This window comes from Otolemur garnettii, unplaced genomic scaffold, assembly GCF_000181295.1.
Source record: "Otolemur garnettii isolate 467f Iridium unplaced genomic scaffold, OtoGar3 scaffold00002, whole genome shotgun sequence".
NCBI lineage: Eukaryota > Metazoa > Chordata > Mammalia > Primates > Galagidae > Otolemur > Otolemur garnettii.
In genome coordinates, this window is record NW_003852397.1 from 4,934,049 (window position 1) to 4,962,001 (window position 27,953).

The following is a 27,953-nucleotide window of genomic DNA, read 5'->3' on the forward strand; positions in this document are numbered from 1 at the left end:
AGTCTCATTTTGTCACCCCAGGTCAAGTACCGTGGCTTCACAGCTCATAGCAACCGTCAGCTCTTGGGTTCAAGCGATTCTTTTACCTCAGACTCCCAAGTAGCTGGGACTACATGTGCCTGCCACAATATCCAGCTAGTTTTTTAGAGACAGGGTCTTGCTCTGGCTCAGGTTGATCTCAAACCTGTGAGCTCAAGCAATCCACCCACCTTGGCCTCTTACAGTGCTAGGATTACAGGCCTAGCTAAAGTTTTGTTAATTTTGTTGACCTTTTCAAATAACCAGCGTTGATTTGTTATCTTTCTGTATTGTCTGGATAGTCCATATTTCATTAATTTCTGCTAATCATTATTTCTATTCTTTCGTTTTTTAGGTTTAGTTTTCTCTGTATAATCTTATGGTGGGAAATTAGTTTGGTGGTTTGACAGTTTACTTCTTTTTTTTAATGTGGTCATTTATATCTATAACTTTCCTTATAAGGACTGTGTTAGTGTATCCCATTAATTTTGCTATACTGTTTCTTCATTTTTGTTTTCTCAAAGTATTTTCTACAGGGTCACCATGCCTAGCTAGCTTTTTTTTTGCAGTTTTTGACCGGAGCCAGGTTTGAACCCACCACCTCTGGTATATGGGGCTGGCACCCTACTCCTTTGAGCCACAGGTGCTGCCCCCCAGCTAGCTTTTTAAAATACTTTTATAGTGATAGCATCTTAGTATGTTGCCCAGGCTAGTCTTGAACTGCTGGGTGCAAGTAGTCCTCCTACCTTGACCTCCCAAGGGCTGGAATTGTAGGAGATCTTATCTTTTTATGCAGTCTGACAATCTTTGCTGTGTGATTGAAGTGTTTAATGCTTTCATAAATTATTTATTATTGATATAGTTTTTGGTTATTGATATAGTATTTACATCTGCTATTTGACTTTTTGTTTTCTTTATGTTTCATGTCTTTTTTTCCTCTGTTCTTCCTTTACTGCTTTTTTTTACATTAAGTGATTTTTAGTGTAACATTTTACTTTTTTTGATGATTTTTAGTTGCTTTTTTTGTTATTTTCTTCATGAAGAACTACCTCTATGAGATATAAAGTGTTAATATCATTCAGATTGAAATGTCTTAAATTCAAAATGAAGCATTCTTGAATGTTAATATCATTCAGTACTTGGGAAAGGAAAATAAATCAAAATGAAGCATTATATGTTGCTATATGTTTTGATAAGTAAGGGATCAATAATGGTAATGAATCTATGCTCAAATCCTTTCCTGAGAAAGGAGAGGTCTCTAATGGTGAGGAAATGCAGTTGGTTCTCAAAAGTAAATACACAATAGTATCTTTGTCATAAAAATTCCTCCTGACATATTATCAATGAATGAGGCCCTGTTGCAAATTTATAGCTGTATATTTTAAACTACAACAAAACAACCACAACTTTCTATTTTATGTCCCATACAGTATAATTGGGTATGCTATTTTTTACATTTTTATGTCTATTGAAATTATAAAATTGTCCTATTTGACATAATTTAAATGTACACCTAGATATTTATTAATCTTGCATTAAATCAAGGACTACTGGGTTAAAAATTAATTTTACCAGGGCAGCGCCTGTGGCTTAAAGGAGTAGGGCCTGGGCCCATATGCCGGAGGTGGCGGGTTCAAACCCAGCCCTGGCCAAAAACTGCAAAAAAAAAAAAAAAAAAAATTAATTTTACCATCTATTTGAAACACCACTTACAAAGTCATACAGCAACAAAAGTTCATCTTGTACAAACTTTGCTATCAGGTTCTATCGATCAATTTAGTACATCTTTTATTTTCTGTTCCTGTATTGAACAGTAATTTGATAATAGTATATCATAATATTTGTTTTTCAGCAAGCTAGGTGGGACCAGAAGAGATCTGGCCAATCATATGAAGCTAAGCATATTGGCAAAGTTCTGAACTGTATGGCTTTACTCGGTGACATATAAATAAATGGAAATAATACAGGCGAGTCTGCAGGTTATACATGAGGCGTATTCCTGAGAATGTCTTTAGGTTGGATTTGTATGTAACTACATCCCTGATGAACTGCACATATATGGTAAGAATAGCAACAATACTATAGTGGATCCTATGTGGTAATAATAATACAGTGTAATGCTGTAATAATTATAATAATACCATGTACTGTAAGAAAGTTACAGAAATTATGCTCTTCCTTTTAATTCAAACAAATAGAACATAAAAACAAACTCATACAAAAAGTTTAGGTAGGAGAAATTTCAAAAAAAAATATTCGAGGTTAACACTCACCTAATGTTGCATCAATGTCTTACTGGAAGGGACATTTTTGAGGCAAGAAGGGAGGTTGACATTAATCAGAAGATGATGGTGGCGGTAGGCTGGGGAGGATGGAGGGAGTGCTAGGGAATCAGGATTTGATTCTGTGGCTGGAGGAGGGGAGCTTACCACTGAAGTCCGTTTCTTGAGAAAAGTATCTGGGGTTGTTTGCTCAGTCTTTTTCTTTTGTTCATCATAAATGACCTTGTAGCAGTTGATATTCTCACTAACTGCACAGTGAGCCTTTGTAAACCGCTCCGAGTTAGGGTCCTTCTCTCCCAGCTTAGCAAATCTGCTTCAGTGAGACGAAAGGCTTCAGCTAATTCTTTTGTCATAAGCTTTCTTGGCTCTGGATCTTCTGATTCTTCACGTTCTTGTGTTTCTATCATCTGCTTCTCTATCTATGCACAAGACTAGCCGCTAGTATAAGATGCTGCCACAGTGAACCACTTAGGCCATGAGGCTTTGTCTGTGTACACAGAAGAAACAGGTTCGCGAATTGTTAATTTAATTATAAATTCTATTTATGGGAGCCTCGGGAGGCTGTTCATATATACAGGATGCTAAAAGTCATGTCTGTGTATATCCATAATATGTATATGAGTAGATAATATGTATATTTATACATATAACAATACAGAAGAACGTTTTTAAGTTTCCTTTGAATTGTTGTCTCCTTGTTATGTCATCGTCAAATAAATCACAGTTATAACTAAAGGTCAATCTCCAGAGTAAGTAAAACTGATGGAGCAAAAGTCCTAGGTCTTTAATTATTTGCTATGAATCTTTTGAAGCTATTATTTTAAAGCTCCCCAGCCTCTGCTTCCTAGGTGGATGTGACCATCTTTTTCTAATGAAGAAGGGGTTAAGGCTTTTTAACTCTCCATTTCTTTATCTTTGTAGTCTGTTTTTTAAAAATCTTCCATCATGATAGCCATTTTGAAATTTCGTAAAAAAGGGAAATTTGGGGATCTATCAAGTTGTAATTCTGCATGTTATGCCACTAATTTATTTTGGGGGGAAAATAAAAGATATAGATTGGATAGAAATTTTATATGGCATTTGCGGTTGAGAAGAGGGGGTTGAAGGTCTGGAATTTGAGAGCTAAAGGTGCTAGATCCCACTTTCTGCATTATACACAGGTCAGGATTAATGGAACCAGGTAAGTTACCTTCCAGGAGAGTGAGAAGGGTGGGAAATTTAGAGATTGAAATGGATCTCTGAACAGTCAATTAAGCCTTTGAGTGATTGAGAAGATAAATACTAGGACAAAATCCATTCTAACAACTGATTCCGTTATGTAAAACAAACCTACAGGATTTGAAATGCAACCAAGTCTGTTTTATATTAAGGCAAGTATAAACCAACTTAATTTTAGACCTGCCTCCAGCCCCAGATTATGTTTGGTATGAGGACAAAGAGCCGTACAGCATGAATGCACAAGCAATCAGTAGAATGAGAAGGCTCACTGCCAGGGAAGCTTGGCAAAGAACTCTAAGAGGAAGGGGAAATTTCTCCGACGAATCAACTTTGGCTCTCTGGAATAGAGAACATGGAGAGAGAGGGTCTAAGGAAAGCCAACCCTATTCTACTTGTTGATACCTTAACAAGCTGTTGATTTTTGAAAGGGGATAAAGGAGCAAAGTGTGGGTAGCATTCTGTTCCCTTGAGTCAATCCTAATGAAGTGGGAGGTTCTTGAAGAAATTAATTTCCATTTAAATTCATGTGTGACCCTCTTCCAGAAACCTCCAAGTGTTTTGGAATTTTTGTTGAGAATTTCAAATGATCCAGCAATAATAAGGTCTTTTTTGACATGTTCCATTTCTTTGAGTCTGAGTTTTACGTTGAATGCCTCATTTTAGCTATAGAATTCTTTTTTTCGAAATGGGAATGACTGGTTACTTCTCTTCTCTGTTTACTAATTTAATATGGAAAAATAAATCACGATTCTCATACTCCCAAAGCCCTCAGCCTTTTAATCTAGGGTACTGTACTCACAGGATTCCCGCAGGAGTTGATGCCAAATTTCCTGGCAACTAAACAGTGGCCGATTCCAGGGCTTTTCTGACTTAAAGACACAGTGGCCTTACTCAAAGAAAATAGAAACCTACCCTCCGCTGCAGTTTCCGAGCTTAACAAAAGGTGAGGGAGGCAATGAAATGGGGAACTGCAGAATGAGAGAAAAGGAATCCACGTTTTACACAGGCTTACTTGTCCCCAACCCTGTCCCCACATCACCCCCTAGAAAAAAACCATTGAAAACAGTGACTCGGCTTCCTCATCAGAAATGACTTTAATTCTCTTACTGTGTTTGATGATGGCCGGGCAGACTTTGCTTTTTGCATCTGATCTGCATGAAGGCTTACTTTAATTGTAGCATTGTATTGATGGGGCAATTTCTCAGAGTTGAGCTGTTTCACAGGAATTAAAGGAAGTCACTGAAATGATTTATTTCTACTCAGTCTCCGCCTGTCTCCAGAATAGGAAAAGGGGACACAATGGATAGTGTCTGACCCCAATTCCTTTACTCTCTCCTAATCACCATGTGAGGCTGCTCGTCACCCATCCTCAAGATACTCCTCTTTCTGGTTAAAATGGAACTTTACAAAGCTGAACGGGACATTTTCTTTGATAGTACATGACATTATATTCTTGTAGCCACAAAAGAAAACTCTGAATTTAGCTCCTCTTCTACACTTAAAAAAATCATGTTAAATTTAGCACCGTCTTCATGCCACCGTCTTTCCATACAGTTACTATTGGCTAACAGGTGGCTCCACGTCCTCAAATTTTACTGGCGAGGCTGGAATATCTTTCAATTACGTTTATAATTTGAGCTTAATTTAGATCACTCTTTGTATTTTTATATAAACTAAATCCTTGCATACTTTCTGTACACTTGTATACAAAATAGGCCTATTGCTATTTCTGAATAGGCCTATTGCTCACCTTAAGCCTGATGTCCCAAATACTTAATTTCTTAAAGACCAGCTGATCCTTGTTCTTCTTTAGAGCTTTGCAGGCATGGCTGTATCTTTAAACACAGATTTGTAGTGGAAGGTAATATTGCCATCTTTTTAAATGGTCTTGCTGCAAAACTAACAAGAGGGCCTGGAGTCCTAGACTCACTGCTGCTGCTACTCTAGCTGTCTCCATTGTAAATGCCAACCCGCCTCTGCCCTGTCTTAAAGATGTTCTATGTGAAGTGTTTACAATAAAGTTGTGTTCTTGGAATTTCCTACTGAGAAAAGTCAAGAGGTTTTAGGTGTTTTGAAGCATGGATTTTAAAATTGTATATATGTCATAATAATATTTCATTATTATATTTTCATTATTATGATTAATCCAGAAATTGTTTCTGGATTAACTAATTTGTTGATTAAATTATATATTTTTTCGGGGGATGCCCCACCCATGTCTAAAAATAATTTGACATCATTGACATCATTTATAATATGTCCACCATAATCACTCAATTGAAAAGATGGAAAATACCACATATTGGCAAAGAGGTGGAGAAAGTGGAACTTTTTGTACATTACTGGTGAGAATATAAATTGATTCAATCACTTTGGCAAAACTTTCTGGCAGCATCTACTAAGGTGAACATAGGTATGCTCCATGAGGAGCAATTCTACCCCGGCTATGTCCCCAGTGGACATGTATATATAAGTTTACCAAAGACTTGAACTGGAATTGTCATAGTAGCACTAGTCACAGTATCCCCAAACAGTATACTACACAAATGCTCAGTGTTATGAACTGAATTACGTCCCCCTCAAATTCACAGGTTGAAGCCCTCGCCCTCAATGTAACTGTATTTGGAGACAGGGCCTATAAGGAGGTAGTTAAAGTTGAATTAAGTCATGGCTTGGCACCTATAGCTCAGTGCTTAGGGCTCTGGCCACATACACCATGGCTGGTGGGTTCAAACCCTGCCCAGGCATGCTAAACAACAATGACAACTACAACAACAATAAATAGTCAGGTGTTGTGGTGGGCACGTGTAGTCCCAGCTATTTGGGAGGTTGAGGCAAGAGAATCGCTTAAGCTCAAGAGTTTGAGGTTGCTGTGAGCTGTGAGGCCACGGCACTCTACCCAGGGTGACATAGTGAGATTCTGTCTCAAAAAAAAAAAAAAGTTGAATAAAATCATAAGGGTACAGCTGTAATCTGATAGGACTGGTGTTTTCTTATAAGAAAGGGAAAAAGAAGGCAGCCATCTGCAAGCCAGGAAGAGAGCCCTAACTGGAAGCCCAACCTTGATCTTAGACTTCCAGTCTCCAGAACCATGAGAAAAAAAAATCTGTTTAATCCACACAGTCTGTGATATTTTGTATGGCAGGCCAAGCAGACGAATGCACTCATCAACAGTAGAATAATATATTGTGGTATTTCATGCAATAGAACAGAGAACAACAACAATAATAAGTAACTTCTATGCACATTGATATAGATGAATCTCACCAATACAACATTGAGTAAAAGAAGCCAGACCCATGTTCATAAAGGAAATGAGTTTTATATAGAATGAAGCAACGTATACCTTATGCTTAACTTGTAGTCGGTTGGACCCAATGTCAGTGCAAAATGAAAGACACTGTCTACATCTGGAATATTGTCAACCAGCAAAGATCAGGACTATCAGACAGGGCCACATGCCCCAGAGCTGGTGGGTTTGAATCTGGCCAGGCTGCCAAACAATAATGACAACTACAACCCAAAAATAGCCGGGCGTTAATGGCAGGCGCCCATAGTCTCAACTACTTGGGAGTCTGAGGCAAGAGAATCGCTTAAGCCCGAGAGTTTGAGTTTGCTGTCACTCCACAGCACTCTACCCAGGACGACATAGTGAGACTGTCTCAAAAAAAAAAAAAAAGTAACTTTAACACATTAAAAATTTAAGGTACTTAAGTTTTTGGGTTTGTTTGTTTTTTTTTTTGAAAGGTCAAAGCTTCAATTTATCCCCTTGGGTAGAGTGCCGTGGCGTAACAGCTCACAGCAACCTCCAACTCCTGGGCTTAGGTGATTCTCTTGCCTCAGCCTCCGGAGTAACTGGGACTACAGGCACCCACCACAGTGCCTGGCTATTTATTGTTGTTGTTTGGCCAGGGCTAGGTTCAAACCCACCACCCTCAGTATATGGGGTCAGTGCCCTACCCACTGAATCACAGGCTCTGCCTGGTACTTAAGTTTTAAAATAATTGTATTTAGGCTGGGCGCAGTGGCTCATGTCTGTAATCCTAACACTCTAGGAGGCTGAGATGGGAGTTTGAGACCAGCCTAAGCAAGAGCAAGACCCCATTTCTAAAAATATCTGGATGTTGTGATGGGTACCTCTAGTCCTAGCTATTTAGGAGGCTGAGGCAAGAGGGTAACTTGAGACCAAGAATTGGAAGTTGCTGTGAGCTGTGACACTATGGCACTCTACCAAGGATGATAAAGTGAGACTCTGTCTCAAAATAATAATAATAATAATAATATGTACTATTTATTTTCTATTAATGTTCCTTCTTATGTTTTTTACATCAATGTCTATATCAGGTGCACATCACTGTTTATAATTATGGCATTATTGTTTGAAAACACATAAAGTGTTGTGATAATTACAGAATTAGTTATAGTTTCAAGAGTTTTCAAAATTTCTACATTTGGGAATTCAGAAACTCTTTTTCCGAGATTCTCCTGCTTTTTCAGCTCTCTTCTTGTTCTTCATGCCAGAAGGACTACAGGTTTTCTATATTTTTTTTTTTTTGAGACAGAGTCTCACTGTGTCACCCTGGGTAGAGTGCTGTGGCATCACAGCTCACAGCAACCTCAAACCCTTGAGTTTAAGTGATCCTCTTGCCTCAGCCTCCCAAGTAGCTGGGACTACAGGCATGCACCACCACACCACATCGGCTAGTTTTTCTATTTTTAGTAGAGACAGGTCTCTCCCTTGCTCAGGCAAAAAGAGTTGGTCTCAAACTCCTGAGCTCAAGCAGCCCACCCACCCTGGCCTCCCGGAGTGATGGGATTACAGGTGTGAGCCACTGCACCTGACTACAGAGTTTCTATTGGACTTTCTGCTGACCTGAGCAGTACTGTCCTCAGTCTGAAGCTATGGGAATGGGATGGACAGCCCACATTTTTCCTTTCTCTCAGACATCTGCTGTCCTCCAGCAGCTGCCCACTGTGCTCACTGTCCAGTCCCTTCAGGGACCTGTTTTTGTATTGGGTACAGAGTTTACTGTTGCTGTCAGCAGGAGGGTTGGCTGAAGCAGCCCTTACTTGGTCTTTCTAGATGTGTAACTCTTCTTCCTTATTCCATAGTGCACACCCTTGAGTGTCATACTGAGAAGGGTACACAGGGAAATAGATATTTTGAGGACTCAGATGTCTGAAAATGTCTTTATTTCACTTGAGTCATAGTTTGACTGGGTGTGGATAGTCTGACGAGAATATTCCTTTGAAGTATTTTAGACACTACACCATTATCTTCAAGCTTCTGTTGTTGCTATTACAAAATTTGATGTGATTCAGTTTCTTGACCTTTTATATTTGACCTGTTTTTTTCCTCTTGAAATTTATAGAAAGTTCTCCCTTTGTTCCTGGTTTCCTGAAATAGCTTGATGATGTGCCTTAGAATGGAACTTTCCCCCCATTCTTTGTGCTGGGTATTCATTGAACTCTATCAGCTTAGATAGTCATGTCCCGTAGTTCTAGGAAATTTAATTTTTCTTTGATTCCTTTCTTCTCCCCACCCCCTTATATTCTTTGGAACTCTTTCTGGTTAGATATTGAAACTATGAATTGATCAGTTAATTTTCTCCTCTATTTTCCATCTTTTTGCTCTATTTCTTGAAATATTACTTCAATTTTTTCTTCCAATTATTTTCCCAAATTTTGACTTAGCAGTCATACTTAGCTTTTTTTTTTTTTTAAGACAGGGTTTTACTCTGTCACCTTGGGTACAGTGCTGTGGTATCATAGCTCACAGCAACCTCAAACTCTTGGGCTCAAGCAATCCTCTTGCCTCAGGCTCCCCAGGTACCCGCCACAACACCTGGCATTTTTTAAACATGGGGGTCTCACTCTTGCTCAGGCTGGTCTCGAACTTCTAAGCTCAAGCAGTCAACCTGCCTTGGCCTCCCAGAGTGCTGGGATTACAGGCATGAGCCACTACGCTAGGCTTCTCTCTATGTTTTTTCTTTGCTTCCTCCAAGGACTTTTTTCTATTTCTTTACTTTTGTTTTTGTGTTTTATCCTAGTGGCTTTCCTTAAATCCTCAGAAGTATTTGGTTGTCCATTCACAGGTAAGACTGAGACATTAAAAAGCTGTTTAGAAGTTCTGTGTGCATAAATGAGGTTTTATTGATTGGTGAGCTTCACTGGAGGATGGTAAGGGGGCTGGTTTTTCATTGGAGAACCCCAAATGTCAGTATTTGCAGTTCTTTCTTTTGGCTGTTCAGTTTCCTCCAAAGGTAAACCTTTCTGTTTACTTCCTGAGATAGAAGGTTTGCTGGTAGGGAGGTGCAGAAGATGTAGGGGCTGTAGGATTTGAGCGTGAGATCACTCCCCCTTTCTTCACTGATAAAACTGCTCCAGCTGGTAAACACACCAGTTTCTGCTGGAGTGGAGGAGGGGCACAAATCTGGCTATCCAATTAGAAGGAGGCAATCTAAGGAACTGCTTTTGTCTTATGTTCAAGCAATGTTCTTGCTTCCAGCCCAGTTCCCTCACCCATACATTTGAATATATCTGGCGGTGCCAGGCCTTTTGGTGAGGACTGGCTGGCTTCATTTTGGCGGGGCACCCACCTCTCACTTCCTGACTTCCCAATCTGTTAAGGTCCTGCTCATCCAAGAAGGAGAGCAAGGCCAGTTTTTCCTTCTAGTCTCCCCTAACCTTTCCAGATAATTCTTGTAGAACACCCTTCCCCTCACTACTTGTCTTTGAGGAGGGTAGATCCTCCTCCTCTCCCAGGGGGTAGGAGGGAAAAGGCCCTATCACAAAGACTGGACCAAAAGGCCAGTGACTCATGGCTCATGGTCCCTGTCCCCCTCCTTTTAGAGGCACTGTAATGTGGGGAAGACGACGGGATGATGGAGGAGGGGTGGCGACCCGAGTGAAGCTGGTTCCTGCTTGTGGCCCAGAGGGGAGGGTCTGGACCTGTTATTGGTGGTTGGCTGGCAGTTCTCTTAGCACTCGAGCTATCAGCTTTGAGCCTGAATTGCAATTCTACGATTAGGGAAAAGTTGTGCTCAGAAATTCTGTACTATTCCCTTATATGGGCACATCAAAATGTACTCAATCACATTCATCCTCATTGGCCATTTTGGTTCATTTTCACTTTTGTGATGCCAACAGCAGTGTCACAGTGACCATCCTTGTAGTGGTTAAGATTGTTATGTTTTTCATAGGTGACGTTCCTGTGAGTGGACTAGCTGGGTTTTTGGTGCTTCTCTTACATATTAACTGGTTGCCTGGAAATCTTGTACCAGTTTTACAGCCCTCCCAGCAGTACATAAGCATGTCCTTTTTTCTTCATACCTGTTTTGCTTAGGGTATTTTGTCTTATTTTTTCTTATCTTTGCCAGTTTGGATTGAAGAAAATCATCTTATGATTTTACTTTTCATTTGTTATTTTCTTTTGTAAGAAAGAATAATTTTACATCTGCTTCTTGCCCATGGAGCTATCTTTTTTGTGTATAATAATTTGTCTGTTTGAATTTTTGGACAGTTTTCCTATTGGGGTATTTTCTACTGTTGGAATTCCTTTTTTTTTTGAGACAGGGTCTTCCTCTGTCACCCTGGCTGGAGTGCAGTGATACCAGCATAGCTCACTGCAACCCCAAAGTCCTAGACTCAAGCCATCTTCCTGCCTCAGCCTCCCTAGCAGCTGGGACTATAGGCCTGTGCCACCATGCCCAGTTAATTGTTCTGTTTTTTGTAGGGTAGTCTTGTTCTTGCTCAGGCTGGTGTCAAACTCCTGGCCTCAAGCTATTCTCCGGCCTTGGTCTCCCAAAGTACTAGGATTATAGGTGCAAATGACTATGCCTGGCTGGAATTATTTTGCTGTTAGAGTTTTTTTTTTAATTGTTGGAACTTTTTAATACATTGATAATATGAATAAATGTTGACACTGTGTTCCCAGTTTGCCATCATCTTATTTATAACATTTTGTGTTATACAGAAAAGTTACATTTTTATATATTCATATTAGATAGGCAGCATAATCTGCTAAGTCTCAGTTTTCTCTTCTACAAAAATGGGATAATAACATAAGCTATGTAATGGCTGTTCAACAAATGATAACATTTGTTATTCTCTGTGTGACACATTGAAATAATTCAGAATCATCTACAATTTTTATTAGAATTGCAAAAATTATGCAAAGATGTTTAAACTGGATATGAAAATGGATAGTGAATAAACCTCTGAATCTTTTAGGCTAGTACAGATAGGCAAGTTTTAATTTCTGCGTTTACTTTTCTAATTCTCTCCCTTAAAAAAATGTAATGAACTCCAATTGATGCATTCTCTGGAGTAGGAGACCACCTGAACTCTGAGTAGAGCACGAAGAGACTAGTGTTTCCTTACAAGTTTTTTATTGTAAGGGATTATGAACATATTTCTGGTAAGGAATCCTTTCCTGGCATCCTTATTTCTTTTATATCCATGAGATATGTTTAAAAAACCTAAAAGCACATACTAACCTCTCCTGCTTTTAAGACAATATGAAGATGAGTTTCCTGTCCTCCAAGAGGTCGATAAACGTACTCCTTAAGGTCAAGTGCACGTTACTTTGAGGTCAAGGGCACGTTGCCTTGCAGTTACATAAACTGTTTTTATGAATTGCTTTTATTTTTAAGCTATTTAACTAATAAAATTTTTTATTTTGCATTTGTAACTTCTGAATAAATTCATAATATAATAGTTCTCATAAGACACTATTATAATAAAAGTAATGTGATTCCACATATAATTTTACTATAATTTCACAAGTGGCTCAGAAGATATGGCCTGATTGAAGTCTAATGAGTCACATTTTAATAATATTACATACCGGAGCACAGAGCAAAAAAGAAATCACCACCAAGGAAGTTTGTAAGCTTTTGGATAGTTAGTAAATATGCTTTAGGACACTTACCTTCGTAATTCAGTCCTACCCTATGTTGAGCAATGCGCCTATCCTAAGGAAAAGGTAATGTTCTAAAAGCTAGCAAACGTCCTGGGTGGCTAGTGGTGTTCTCTACTCTCTAGATCCCAGCTCACTTCTCCAACAGTTTTTCTCGTGAACACCAAAGGTGGAGTTGGTTCCAGATGAATTCTCAAGAACGATGTATAAATATACATGTGCTTGGCGTGGGCTTTGACATTTGCGTTGGTTTGGTTTATGAGATTTCTTCATACCTTTGAAATTGTTTCTTTATCTCTACAATCACTCTATATTGTCATTTTTTTATTTTAATATGGCTCTATTCAAATGTCTACGAGACTTTATGAAAGTCAAATAGCATCTCCTCCCCAAAGTTAACCATTTCAAATGATGTTGTTAAGATGCTTTGAGGTGAAATGGTTCTTACCTGGAATGTGACAATTCCAGACCCTTCATAACGACTGTGTGCTTTGCTGCATTTTAAAGGTATTTGTGTCTGGTCAGGGCTCATGCCTGTAATGGTAGCACTTCGGAAGACTGAGGTGGGATGACTGCATGAGACCAGAAGTTCAAGATGAACCTGGGCAACATAGCAGGACCCATCTCTATAAAAAATAGAAAAATTAGCAAGGGCATAGTGGCACGAGCTTGTAGTCCAAACTAAGGCAGAGGCTGAGGCGGAATGATCACTTGAACCCAGGAGTTTGACATTGCAGTGAGCTATGACAGCACTGCACTCTAGCCTAGGTGACAGGGAGAGACCTTGTCTCAAAAAAAAAAAAAAAAAAGAGGGCATTTGCTTTAGAACAGTTGATGAATTGGGTCCTTGTATGTTAAATGCATACCACTTGATAATTAACTTCAAGGGAGAAACTTAATCTAAAGGAAAGATAATGTCTTACTATTTTTCTTTCTGCTGGCTTTTCAACATGGACGGATCAATTTTCTTTCTTCTTTTTTTTTTTAATTAAATTTTTTTTTTCTTTGAGACAGAGTCTCACTACGTCACCCTCGGTAGAGGGCCATGGCGTCACAGCTCTCAGCAACCTCAAACTCTTGGGCTTAAGTGATTCTCTTGCCTCAGCCTCCCAAGTACCTGGGACCTGCCACAAAGCCCGGCTATTTTTTGGTTGCAGTTGTCATTGTTGTTTAGCAGGCCTGGGCCGGGTTTGAACCTACCAGCCTGCATGTATGTGGCCCGTGCCATAACCACTGTACTACAGGCGCCAAGCCGGACGGATCAATTTTCAGTGAAGCTTTATTAAGATGGACGTCCAGAATTTAGCTTAATTGCTTCCACAACTAGATAAGAGTGATTTGTGTGTCAAAATTAAGCATATTGGCAGGTCATCCTGTAAAAGTTTGCACGTAGAGTTGAAGTCAACTTACATTTTTATTTGAAGTTCTTTTTAACAGTGTTTATTTCTTCTGCCAGTTATTTTATTTTATTGACTGTTAATTTATCAACCCCTCTTTAAAAAAAAAAAAAGTGAGAGGAAGAAAGGCCATAGCATTATCACATTTGTATATGTGAGTTCCCTAAACCATATGGTGATTTCTAATTAGAATACAAAAGGTTCTGTGACAAGACTAACTTCCTAGCAGCTGGCATGGTGGGCACCACCATGGAAGGAGAGAGCTTTCTCGAATTTCCAACAAGGACACTTCTGAGAGAAACTGTGTGGTCCACAATTGTCCTTATACAAAAAGTCTGATAAAGTTATTGATGTGCAGATCAAGCTGGTGTTTCGGAGGTAGTAATTTAATTCTGGATGTTTGATCCCCTCAGTCAGTGGATTGACTTGATTTTTTTAAAGCGGCTTCAATATTTAATTTCACATGTACCCTCTCAGTAGAGATTTCAAAGGATACTTTGCTGGATGCTTGACTGCCTTGTCTATTTGCTCTTGTTTTGCATGCAAGAGAGAGCCAGGAGCTTTCTTCTCATTGTGTACACATGGTATTAATGGATTTACTCTGCCTGTATCGTCTCATTACTGGAAGAGCTAGAAGCACAGAAGTCTTTCAGTGTATGCAAATAAGGCAGAATCATCTACCTGAGAGTTAATATTCTCCTCTTTTAAGTGTATTCTAAATCTAATGTTTGTATTTAGAGCATAACATCCTGTTCTTTTTCTTTATGGGCAAAAAGCTAAGCAGGCTCAGGCAGCTGTTTGATGTTGGCTTCAAGTGTTATTAATTTCATATTCTATTATTCTTTTCACTGTAGCACAAGTGAAGCTGATGTGGAGGCTGTCATGGATAAGTTGTTTGATGAGCTGGCTCAGAAACAAAATGATTGTACGTAAGTTAATTTCTCTTGAAAGAGAATACATTTAGAACACAATGCCCAATCTCCACTGACCAATTAATAAGTTCCATTGCTGTATATGGGTTGATGCCACGCTCAAGTGGCAGTCATTGTATCAGCATTTTGTCTAATTTATGTGTTGAATCATGTGCTATTATTCATCAAGCTATGCATTTCCTATCTGTAAGAGATGAATTTTATAGTAATTATCCAGACAAGATTGAGTCTTTGTTCATGTTCCCATAGTAACTAGACCAAGGATTCTAAAAGTGCAAGGCAGAGAGCTGCGGCTGAATAAAGCCTGTGGAACCGTTGCCGACTGCACATTTGAAGAGCTGTGTGAGAGAGTGAGTATCCAGGCACGTCCAGACTCCCTGGCCTTTTCACATGTTAAAATACTTCATGTTTTCCTCTCTGCCTGTTTCAGATTTTAAAATACTATTCACAGAGTCAGAACTCCTTTAAAAGTCTCATTAAGGAAAACGTTCATCTCTATCTACCATGTGCTTTTTATAGATGTTGGCCCCAAATTTGTACTTCCAGGAGCTCTGAAGCAATATTTAAAATGCAGAGTGGACTGTCAACTGTTGCTAGAAGCAAAAACAAAATCAGTTTCAGGGCTGTTTTGTAAAAGTCAAACAAAAGAGATTTTTAGAAAAATTTTGAGGTGAGGTTAGCGTGTGGGAAAAAGGAAGATGTAGTGATGCTCCCACAGTCCACGGAAGCATGACCAAAAAGCATTTCCATTCTCGGTACACCTTGCCCATCTGCCATTGCTCTAATATCTGACCTATTCCGGCCAAGGTCAAAGAAAGTGAATTCCTATAATTGTGGCACCTGTATAATAGAAATAATGTATTCAACAGCAGGAAAAATATATACCTGTATGCACACACGTTCGTGTGAGAAAGACTCTGATTGCAGATTCATTAGAGATAGGAATTCTGTCTTTTAAAAGCTGTAAAGTTCTCAGTGCTCAATGGATAGTCAATGTATTTATTGATTGTAAATCTTGAGGAAAACAAATCAAAATCAGGCATCTCTTCAAACATAATTCTTTGATTGGCATGTATAAATTAATAATTTATAAATTTATAAATAAATTATAAAAAAAATTATAAATAAATTATAAAAAAAATTTATAAATAAATTATTATTCCAGCTGGTCTCTGATTTATCTTGACTTTTTAGGTAACTAAAGAGGGTTGTTTTCCACTAACAGAAAAGAGAAAAGTCTGATGTATATGGGCAGCCATTTTATCAGGGCTTTTCTTAAAAGGTAGTGCCTTAATTATTTCTAAATAGGGTAAACTTGTAGTTTTTAAGGCAGAGAGATGGATCCAGTTTGTAAGTATTTAGTGCTTCAGAACGAATAGAGTTTAGGATCAGTTAGGATCCTCTAATGGGCGGGTCATGCCAGGGAAAGGCATTCTGGGTCCTAAGGACCTTCACATTTCTATCGTATCAGTCTCATTAAGGTCCCAATAACCTGATATCTACAGATAACATTCTATTGAGGCATCTGTTTAAGTTTTACTTATTTTGCCAGAGAAATAAACTTGAGGAGAATCTCATATATCCAGAAGATTAAGCTCATCTACCTATTCCAGAAAGAACCCAGTGGGGAAAAGGGAAAGACAGGCCCGTTCAGTCTTGTGGGAGAAGGCAAACATGGTCTCTTGGAGCAGATACTGAGAATTTATCTATATTGTTTTATATGCTTGTTATTTTAGGAATCTGAAGTAAGTGACCAGGAAAAGGCCACTTATCAGGGACCAAAATCTTCAGTCTCTTTTTACTAGATGAGAGTGATGGGGAAGAAGGTTGATTTCTTTATCTTGAAAAAATGAAAATAACCCTTATAAAAATAAGTCATTCTTATTTGACAAAAATATGGATAATAACAGCAACTATAAACTACACTCCTAGAATAAACAATGAACAAATTTCCATTTCTTTTTGGCATAACTTTCTTTACAAAATTCTGGGATGAAATTACATTATATCCTTCACTTCACACTCTGGTTGTTCAATCATGGAGGAAATCATTTTTATAAAAGTATTTATGAAGTTTTTCAAAATCCTTTTAAATTCATGAATAAGTCAGTTACGTTCTTTGGCTGTGTTTGCGTTGTCAGTATCCCTGTTGACTGTTTTCTTCTTCACGTTGGCCACATGCTCCCTTGTCAGTGACTTTGCATGGAATGCTTTGCCCTTTCTTTGCACTGTATTTGTGGGATGGTTTTTACATTGGACAAAAGACATTGGCATGATGGGCAGGGGTAGGTCCTAGTATTAAGCTGTGTGAGGGACGCTTGAGGAAGGACTAACTTCTTACGTGATCGTTTCATTTGTGAATATTTTCTCCTTACGATGATTTTGCATTTCTTTGCAACTTTATAACTGTGGCAATCCAGATTTTGGATACTGGCGTGAAGAGAACCATTGAAATCATTCAACTTTAGATGTAGCTTAAAACTCTTAATTAGGTTATAATGATCTTATGAGCCAGCCTAAATAGTTGCCAAAAGCTGTTCAGTGTGAAAAAAAAAAAATCCAAACCAAAGTAAAGAATCAAGCATCTAGTGCATCTGGGACAGTCCCAGCTCTGGATCGCATATTCTCATTTTCTGGGCAGCTCTCAAAGCGTAAGACCCACCTGACCACCATGACCAACACCTTCCGGAAAAAAACCTTTGACAAGGAGTGGTGATGGGTTGATAGTCTGTAATGATTATTTGTGAACCGTGGCCCCTTCCAAGGAAAAAGTAATATGGAAACATATTATTAGTGTTGTGATAAGGTCAAAGGAGGGTTTGACTGGAAGTGCTTGACATGTCTTGAGTAAAATGAAAATGGCCCAGGCCTTCTGCTCCTTGCTCACATCTTCCCTCCCTGTCCAAGCACAGATCCTCAGATCTGGAATTCTGCGGGTTAACTTGTAGTCCATCAGTATCTCTGGATTCTCTTTCTTTGTGAATCTATAATTCCACGTGGTCATGCTCAGAGAAGCAGCCCCAGATAGGAGACCCTGTAGACATGCATAATAATAATGATAGCAATAGTAACAACTAATACAGGAATTAGTTATAGGAATCATTAATATTATCAGGAATCAATATTATCAGGACAATAATAGTAACAACTAATATAGGATTCACGTGACAGGAATTATTCCATGTACTTATATTAGCTCATTTGATACTTACAATGTTATTGTTCCAGTTTTATAGTTGGAGATATTGAGACAATGAGATGTTATTTTCCCAAGGTCACACAGCCAGTAAGGCTTAACCAGGGCTTAAACTCCTTGGTAGTCTGAGAGTCGGGTTCTGTGCTTTCAATCACTATAGTATATCTGAAAATGCTATGGACAAGTTCTGCCTCTAGTCTTTCTTTTTTTTCTTTTTCTTTTCGAGGCAGAGTCTTGCTCTTTCATCCAGACTAGAGTACAGTGGTGTCATGATAGCTCATTGAAACCTCTAACTCTTAGGCTCAAGTGGTTCTCCTGCCTCAGCCTCCTCGGTAGCTGGGACTATAGCCATATACCACAGCTCCCAGCTAATTTTTCTGTTTTTTATAGAGATGGGTCTTACTCTTGCTCAGGCTGGTCTTGAGCTCCTGACCTCAACCAGCCCTCCTGCCTTGGCCTCTCAAAGTGCTAAGATTAAAGGCGTTGACCCATCATACCTGGCCTCTGCTTCAAATCTTTAACATAATTCAAGTTCAACCATGAAGCACAATTAAATGCTTTGTGTATTCCTATATCTGAGCTAAGCTTTGAGACTGTTTTCCTTGCAGTTTTTGATCTGAGCCGGGTTTGAACCCGTCACCTCTGGTATATGGGGCCGGCACCCTACTTCTTGAGCCACAAGTGCCGCCCCAAGCTTTGAGACTCTTATGGAGCATGAAGCTGGCTGGGGACAGACACCCTCCAGTCCTGAGAACCTTCCTCTGTGTTAAAAACCTTAGTGTAGAACTGATAAACTCATGTCATTGGCAGTCCCCTGGTACTGGGTGGAGCTGCTGACCCCTTCATTCTCCTGAAGGCTGTATGGGTCCATTACCTCCGTGCCAGGGTTCTCAAGCCTTAGGCAGCCTCCTCCTTTTACCCCTTAGTAAAGTTATTATTATTTTCTCTTCCTGTCATGGAATGAAAAAGATTGGTAAATGCTACCTTAGCGAACTTTAGGAAGGCAAAGGATGATATGTTTGTCTTTGTTCCTTGCCATTCCCTTCATACCAGAGCTATGGTAAAGGAGAATGAAGATTCATCTCTGTGGACGTGACCTGGACTTAACCTTGATATAGTTACTTGGCTTAGTTGGAGGGTTGTAGAGAAGTCAGAAATATAGTTACTTAAGTCAGTGGTTCTCAAAGGTGGTATATGGACCTCTTGAGACCTTTCAGTGATCTTGAGATCTAAACTCTGTAATAATACTTGGACACTTTTTGCCTTTCACTGCAGTGGTATTTACAGTAATGGTGCAAAAGCAATGATGGGTGAATCTGCTGGCCCTTTGGCAAGAATCAGGGAAGTTGCACCAAACTATATTATGCCCTTCACTGCCCATGAAAACAAAGAAAAACCTAGTTCCTTTTAAGAATAGCCTCAGGAGCAGCGCCTGTAGCTCAGTGGGTAGGGCACCGGTCCCATATACTGAGGGTGGTGGGTTTGAACCCAGCCTCGGTCAGCTAAAACAGCAGTGACAACTGCAACCAAAAAATGGCTGGGCATTGTGGCAGGCACCTGTAAGCCCAGCTACTTGGGAGGCTGAGGCAAGAGACTCGCTTAAGGCCAAGAGTTGAAGGTTTCTGTGAGCTGTCATGCCACAGCACCGTACCAAGGGTGACAGAGTAAGACTCTGTCTCTTAAAAAAAAAAAAAAAAAAGAATAGCCTCAGGCTGGGCACAGTGGCTCTTGCCTATAATCCCAACACTCTTGAGAGGCTGAGGCAGGTAGATTGCTTAAGTTCATGGGTTCGAGACCAGCCTGAGCAATAGCAGGACCCTGTAGTCTCAGCTACAGTGTCAGTTGGCTACTCGGGAGGCTGAGGCAAGAGGATTGCTGCAGCCCAAGAATTCAAGGTTGCTGTGAGCTATGATGCCAGGGCACTCTACCTAGGGCAACAAAGTGAGCCTCTGTCTCAAAAAACAAAGAAAGAAAGAAGAATAGCCTTGAAGAAATAGTAAAAATTATTTTGTTAAATCTTGAAAACCTTGAGAGCATGTCTTTTCAATATTTTTGGCAAGGAAATAGGAAGTACACAAAATACTTCTACTATGTACCAAATATTCTGGTTGTGCTGAGGAAAAGCACTTGCGGAGTTGTTTGAGTTGCAAGCTGAACTAGCCACTTTTTTCATGAATACCATCTTTATGTGCTTGGAACAGACAAACTAGAGTTACTCAGATTTGGCAGACATTTTCTCACAATGTTTGACAGACGTTTTCTTGAAAATAAAGTAATACTGTCATTTCAAGGAAACAACTGACAATATTTGTTGCCAATGATACAATTTGCACAAACAAGTGAAAATTAGAATTTTGGAAAACTTGTTTCTACCATCTGAGCTTGACAGCTTCCCAATTCTTAAACATTTTTTTCTGATGAGACTGATGATGATATTAACAAATGCAGTGTTTTGATAATTGTAAAATTAAATGTGTCAACATTTGGAAGATCTGTATAACTAATTACACCAATATTTTCCAATAATGAATGCATGCTTTTACAGAATCATATGTGACAAAAGATCCATTTAAAGTGCAAGAAAGGCTAATGGATTTTAATATAACAGAATCCAAAAAGTCTACTGATACCATTTCAGAGTCTACACTGTAAATAAGCAACTAACATTTAAAAAACTACCTCTTCTCATGTTAAAACAATTTTTTTTTACTAGGGCTTTATTTTTAAGAGTAATTTTGGGCCAGGCACAGTGGCTCATGCCTGTAATCCTAGCACTCTAGGACGCTGAGGCGGGTAGATTGCTTAAGCTCAGGAGTTCAAGACCAGCCTGAGCAAGAGTGAGACCCTGAGATCTGCTCTCTAAAAATAGCCAGGTGTTGTGGCAGGTGCCTATAGTCCCAGTTACTTAGGAGGCTGAGGCAAGAAAAATCACTTGAGCCTAAGAGTTGGAGGTTGGCCAGGCATGGTGGCTCATGTCTGTAATCCCAATACGTGGGAGTCTAAAGCAAGTGGTTTGTCTGAGCTCACAGGTTCAAGACCAAACTGAGCCAGGTGGAGACCCTGTCTCTAAAAAATAGCCGGGCATTGTGGCAGGTGCCTGCAGTGCCAGCTACTTGGATGGCTAAGGCAAGGGAATCACTTGAACCCAAGAGTTTGAGGTTGCTGTGGGCTGTGATGTTACAGCACTCTAGAAAGGGCAACAAAGTGAGGCTCTGTCTCAAAAAAAAAAAAAAGAAAAGAAAAGAATTTTGGGTTTATAGAAATATTGGGAAGAGGGTACAGAGAGTTTTCATATACCCTAATTTAGTTTTCCCTGTTATTAATGTCCTACTTTAGTAGGGTTCATTGGTTACAATTAATGACCAGACATTTACTATTAACTAAAGGCCTCACTTTATTCAGATCTGCTTTATTTGGATCTAAAGTTCTTTCTCTGTTCCCAGATCCCATCTAGGATAATATATAACCTCTAGTTATCATGCCTGCTCCTCTTGGCTGTGACAGTTTCTCAGGTTTTTCTGGGGTTTGCTGACCTTGACAGTTTTGAGGATGACTTGACAGGTGTTTCATAGAATGTCTCTCAGGATTTGCCTGACGTTTTTCTCATGATTAGACTGCAACTGGGGGCTTTGGGGAGCAGACCACAGAGGTCAAGTGCTGTTTTCATCACTTCCCATCAAGAGTCCGTATGTCAACCTGGCTTATCACCATTGATGTTACCCCTCCTCCCGCCCATATTTGATGGTGCTTGTCTGGTTTTTCCACCTTAAAGTTACTCTTTTCCTCCCTTCCACAGTGTACTTTCTAGAGCAGCGGTTCTCAACCTGTGGGTCACAACCCACAGGAACTGTATTAAAGGGTCGCAGCATTAGGAAGGTTGAGAACCACTGCTCTAGAGTAACTTCTTGTTGAGTTTTCAGGCAGCATCAAAGAAGAATATCCATAATTATCTAATAAGGCTATTAAAATGCTTTTCCTTTTCCCAACTATGTAACTCTGTAAGGTCAAGTTTTCTTATATATTGCAACCCAAATAACTTAATCCTAATAGATGGAATATAGAAGCAGATATGGGAAGCCAGCTATTTTCTAGGAAACCAGACTTTAAAGAAATGTACAAAAATGTGAAACAATGCCACTCCTACTAAATAATTTTCATTTTAGAAAATATTATTTTTCATAAAAATGGCTTTACCACTGTTACTTTAAATGAATTAATAAATTCATCTCAATAAATATAAATAAAATAATTAAATTTAATTGACACATTTTAAATTTTTCCCAGTTTTAATTTCCAATACAGTAAACATTAAGAGAAATAACCCACAGAAGCAAAAGCTTATCGGGTTTCTTAATAATTGTTAAGAGTGTAAAGGGGTCCTGACTCCAAAAAGTTGGAGAACTACTTGCTTCAGAGTTAAACTTTCATGGTCTGAAAACAAAAGAATCCTCTTCAGAGAAAATAAGCCAAGGCTGAATTCTAAAGGCTTAATGAGGAAACCAACCGTACCTGAATTTTCCTTACTGAGAAATATAATTTTTACAGCTGCAGAAAATTGTTTCCTCAGCTGATAACTGAGCTCGCAAGTAACTGTTTGCAAGAGCAGTACATTATTTGTGTCTTAAAAATAATGACAGGTGGCCAGGTGTGTTTGCAAAAAGTCTGGGCAGAAAAAAGTATCCGTGCATGCATATGCACGGGCGTACTCGTGACTCACCGTTAGCTCCGTCTGTGTTACCTTTGTTCTTTGGTTCCCAGTTCTCAAGAAATGGAGGCATATTGGATATATGTGTTGGCCTTCATCTGTGTCTTAATCTTGATCATATGACATTAATTTGTATATCATTAATCAGACTTATAACTACACTAGATAGTATCTCTTGGGGAGTTGTTCAGTGACATTTTCCTTCTCTCTTTTTTTAATGCTTTGTTTGGTTTCATTCCAAATGACCCACTGTTTGGAAACTACTTCTGGTATGTGTCCTGCATTTTGGTGTACTCTCAGTAAGTACTAAAGGACGAATAGCTTCTTTATTTATTTTAGATTCATATGGGCACACACATGATTACATTACATTGTACTTCTTAGGTGACGTTCAAGTTGTCGTTGAGCCCTTCACTCGGGGGTGTGCTGTGTATCTTTACATTATGCCCATAGGTGAGAAGTTACCAATCCTCCTCCATCCTTCCCTCAGCTCTTTCCCTCCTCCCTCCCTCTCCCTAGTTTGATTTGATTGTTTTGTTCTCTCATGTGGGTATGTAGTTGTTTATCTATTGATTTCATATTATTGTTGCATACATTTCCATTCTTGTGATACTTTACTAAGAAGAATGTTCTTCAGCTCCATCCAGGTAAATACAAAAGAAGTAAAGTCTCCAAGGGATGAATAGCTTTTATCTCCACTGTTTGGCCAAGGCCGGTGGTGTTTGGATGCCAACAGTGATGATTAACATCAGGGAATCAGGGCATTAATCTCCAGAATCAAGGCACCCCAGGGATCTCCTTGGCCTTTTGCCTTCCCAGCAGCAAAACCATTTTTGTAGCATGGTACCCATAGTGCTCTTTTCCCACATTTTCTGGTCTCTGGCAATACCATGTCCAAATAAGGCAGTGAGCCAGCCTAACTGAAACACAGGTGATAGGGCAGAAGTGAGACTGTGAAGAGCTTAACAAAGAATGGATCAGATAGATGCAGTGTTCCAAATGAGTGCTAAGTCTTTTATTTGTCGTCTCCTGTTCATATTCCTAGTCAATCCTTAAGCTAAGGTATCATAGTTTTGGTGTTAGAAAGCACCTTGAGATCATTCAACCAATACTAAATCCCACAAGACCCTGGTCCTCCACTTGCCCAGCAGTACCAAACTGGGGGATGCAGTTAAATGTGTGAGAAGGATTACACAGTATGTTTGGTTAGGTATAAAAGTTAGGTATAAAAATTCACCTTACATACCTGGACTTAGCCTATTTCATATGGGTCCTGAGAATTATAAAGAAGGATTTTGGCATAAAGTCCCACAATTGACCTCTACCATAATTTGATTTAACAAAGATAGAAGTAACTTTTTATCTGAGTTTATTGTGTTCTGAAAAGTACATAAAAGAAAAAGAATTCTCTGTAAGATTGGGGTTGGACTAACTATTGATTGATTTATATCTTCTAAGGCAGGGGTCCTCAAACTTATTAAATAGGGGCCAGTTCTCTGTCCCTCAGACCATTGGAGGGCCGGACTACGGGCCCTGGAATGAGTCGGCTGCTAAGCAGGACAGGCAGGGGTGGCAAAAACACCCGGGGGGCCAGATACATGTCCTTGGCGGGCCACATGTGGCCCACAGGCCGTAGTTTGAGGACGCCTGTTCTAAGGAAATCACTATATATTGGGTTACGAGTTGTTGACATTTTTGTGTGTGTACTTTCCTATTTTAAAGAAAAAAAGAAATGCCCATTAAAGAGGGGCTAGATTAGAAATTTGAAAACTATAGCCACTTAAAATAGTTGTGACCAATCCCACAGAGAAAGGGCATAAAGAGGGATCAGAAGGAATAAAGCAAAACTGGGTCAAGAGGACACCTTCCCGCTCTCTTCCCGTGGTAAGTTTCTGTTATAAGACAAATAGTGAGGTCAAAACTCTTGTGCTGATCAGTAGGGGGATACCCCTGTGCTGTGAAGAGCCATGCATTCCAGCATGGGAAACATAGCGAGACCTTGTCTAAAAAAAAAAAGAAAGAAAGAAAGAAGGAAGGAAAGGGAAGGGCAGGGCAGGGCAGGGCAGGGCAGGGCAGGGAAGGGAAGGGCAAGGCAGGGCAGGGCAGGGAAGGGCAGGGAAGGGAAAGGAAAGGAAAGGAAGGGAAGGGAAGGAAAGGAAGAGAGAACAAGTAGTGAGACTGGCCAGTTTTGCCTAGCTTTTGTTCCCAAACTGGGGCGCATGAGCATCTTAGATGATACCGTTGTCAATGGCAGCAGACTTTAAACTCTGCTGAGGCCACGTACTTCTCAGTCTCAGTTGCCTGAAGCTTCTCTGGGGGAGGAAAGTCTGCTTTCATGTTCTCTGAATGTATTTATGTCATGCTAGTCACTGGACTTTCCTTCCCAAACCCTGTAATGGGAAGGAAGTACCTAGGGATACCAAGAGAAGAGTAGGTGTGCCCAGAACTGTACACGTTCAATACGTTCTCTGGTTGAGGAATAAAATTATTTTGAGGGTCAGATCTAGGAGTTGACATAAGACCTCATAATTCTTTTTAAGATCACCTCTACTCTAGGAAAGTGTGAGAAACTAATTCAATATTTATTTCACTCCTTGAGAGGAGTATGTCCTTTACTTGCTCAGATATTGATTAAGAACGAATAAAAAATTAAAAAGTTAAAATGACATATTAATTTTTTAAAAATAGAATTTGTTTTTAATTTTAAAGTAAATTATCTCATTTGGCTGTTCATAATAAATGTATCAGAACCCTAAATGATGATTAAGGATGCTTCTCTACATGTACCTCATAAATTTGTACAAATTTAAAAAGAAAAGAATAGTTTTCTAAACAGAATGTAAGGTGATGACAAAATGATGGGTAAGGTGCTGAGGGAAAAAAAATCTAGCTTAATCAATGTATATGATTGTAAAACACTGTAAAGTCCATGCAAGGGTTTTTTTTAATAGCTTTAACACTGATGGCTTTTTTATTGCTCACCTACCAACTAGGTTGGTTTTTCTTTTCTTTTTTTTGAGACAGAGACTTAAGCAATCTCCAACTCAGGCTCAAGCTATCCTCTTGCCTCAGTTTTTCTACTTTTAGTAGAGGCAGGGTCTCACTTTTTGCTCAGGCTGGTCTCAAACTCGTGAGCTCAAGCAATCTACCCACCTCAGCCTCCCAGAGTGCTAGGATTACAGGCATGAGTCACTGTGGCTGGCATAGGTTGGTTTTTCGTAAACAGAAATTTTTGTATTCAAGTATCAATAATATTTAAGGATATGCTTTCTACTATAGAATACAATTTTGTATCTGTAGTGCCTTCTCCCTAAATTAGATCAGTTGACTCAAAGTTAGTAATTACTTAGTACGTTGCTGATTAGAATATTCAGTAAGATGTATCCTATTTTATTACTATGCAAATATATGTTATAGAAAAAGTTTAGAAATTGTTAGAATATGCTACTTTTTGTTTCCTAAAGTACTTTGGTGAAGATGTTACTGATTTAAGCAAAAGATTTTGAGAAAAAAAACTAGAAATTAGCTATACTATCATAGGGATTATAAGATTTCCACATATTTGGGGGTCAAATATTGCTTAACTCTTTTGGTGTGTTAATCAAGAAATATATGCGATATAAGATTACCTCCCCAAGATTATCACATTGATTTAATGGTCCTAGTCCTTTCTCAAGGACTTTCATATCTATATGCCTATGTTATGAGGAATATGAGAGAAGTATAAGAAATTTCTTTCAAAGAGTTTACAATTTAGTAAAGGAAGTAACATGACTCAAATACCAAATAGTGCAGAAGGGTGGAAAGAATCCCACCTGAGTCAGGAGATATCAATTCCAGTCCTTACCCAGACACTGAAGCTGGGTGTTGTGTACATCTGCAGTCCCAGCTACTCAAGAGGCTGAGGCAGGAAGGTCACCTGAGCCCAAGAGTTCGAGGTTATAGCACACTGTGATTATAGTGAGAATAAGTACTGTGCTTCAGCATGGGCAACAGAGCAAGACCTTATCACTAAAAAAAAAAAAAGAAGAAGAAGAAAGAAAGGAGAGAGAGAGATACTGTTTAGCTGAGTTGCCTTCGACAGATCACTTAATCACTCTGGGTCCACACTCCTCACCTATGAAATGTGACCAGCTCATTTCTGTCATTCCTTTTAGCTATAACAGTCTAAGAGCTGTGTTCACTGGTTAAGTACATACTATGAGTACATCAGAAGTTAAAAATAAGGATGCTAACGGTTGGGAAGTCTCCAAAGAGACATGAGAATTAAGAGGAAATTGATCTTGGCCTTAAAGAGTGAGTAGAATTTAGATAAGCAAAGTGAAGGTATTTCATCCATAATCTGAAGCCAAGCATCACATGTTCTGGGGCAGGAGGGTGAGCAGAAGATACTTGCTTAATGGGCACAGGGTACATTTTAAAGAGAAAAGGGAAATAAAAATGAAAGTCTCAGACAGAGCCACCATATAAATAAGGCAAAGTAATATAGTGTTCTTACTATAATCCACAGAGAGTCATTCTAGGTTTTGAGGAGGAACATGGTACCTAAAGTATTGTTTCAGTAAGACTGATGGGGCAGTACACTCTAGAAAAGGTTGTAAGTTTCTTCAGCATGTTCCAATGGGCCAGAAAATAGTATTTACTCTCGAGAAAGTCCTTCTTTCCAGAAGGAAGCTTGCTTAAATAAACCAACATGCTAGATATTTAAATTACCTTATATAGGATAAAAGAGACAGTCCTATTCGTTTTCCATTTTATGGCATTTCTCTTTAATTATTCAACACATATTTGCCAAGTACTTGATCTAAGGCTAGCATATTTCTAGGTTCTATATGTGGTACCAAAATGAATGAGTCTTCACTTTCATGTAGTCTTAATTTAGAAGAGAAAATGAGATCAGTACAGAAATCTCTAGAACGTGAAGCAGATTATATGTAGTACTACAGAATCAGTTTACCTAGAATTCTGCGTATGATGGAGGAGGAACTGGGTCCTGACAGCTGGAAGGTTGAAGGTTCTATTGGTGTGGCGGGTGGAGGGAGCATGAGATTGGTTGCTGTTTGGTACTTTCTAAGCAAAAGGGATCATGAGGGCAACCTTTTGATCTTTTCCTTGTCTGAAGTTTTATTTTTCTGTGGAAAACATAGAGTTAGAAATTACAGAGTATAGTTAGAGAGCTGTAGACTCAAGAAGGCTCTACATCCATTAGTGTCAGCTTAGCTCCTATTTGACCAGCCCACCAATTGATCACCCTGTAAACTCTAGTAAAAGTCTTTTTTTTTTTT

The 27,953-nt window shown here is 39.1% G+C and overlaps 1 protein-coding gene across 1 annotated transcript in view; it reads left to right on the forward strand.

Moving 5' to 3' along the window:
- AFG1L (AFG1 like ATPase) overlaps window positions 1–27,953 on the forward strand; it is a 69,621-nt gene that overhangs the window by 16,993 nt on the left and 24,675 nt on the right. The window contains exons 2-3 of the mRNA XM_023514055.1: window positions 14,690–14,760; window positions 15,017–15,117. Of these exons, the coding sequence (XP_023369823.1) occupies window positions 14,718–14,760; window positions 15,017–15,117 (144 nt within the window). The 5' untranslated portion in view covers window positions 14,690–14,717. The remainder of the gene's footprint in view (window positions 1–14,689; window positions 14,761–15,016; window positions 15,118–27,953) is intronic.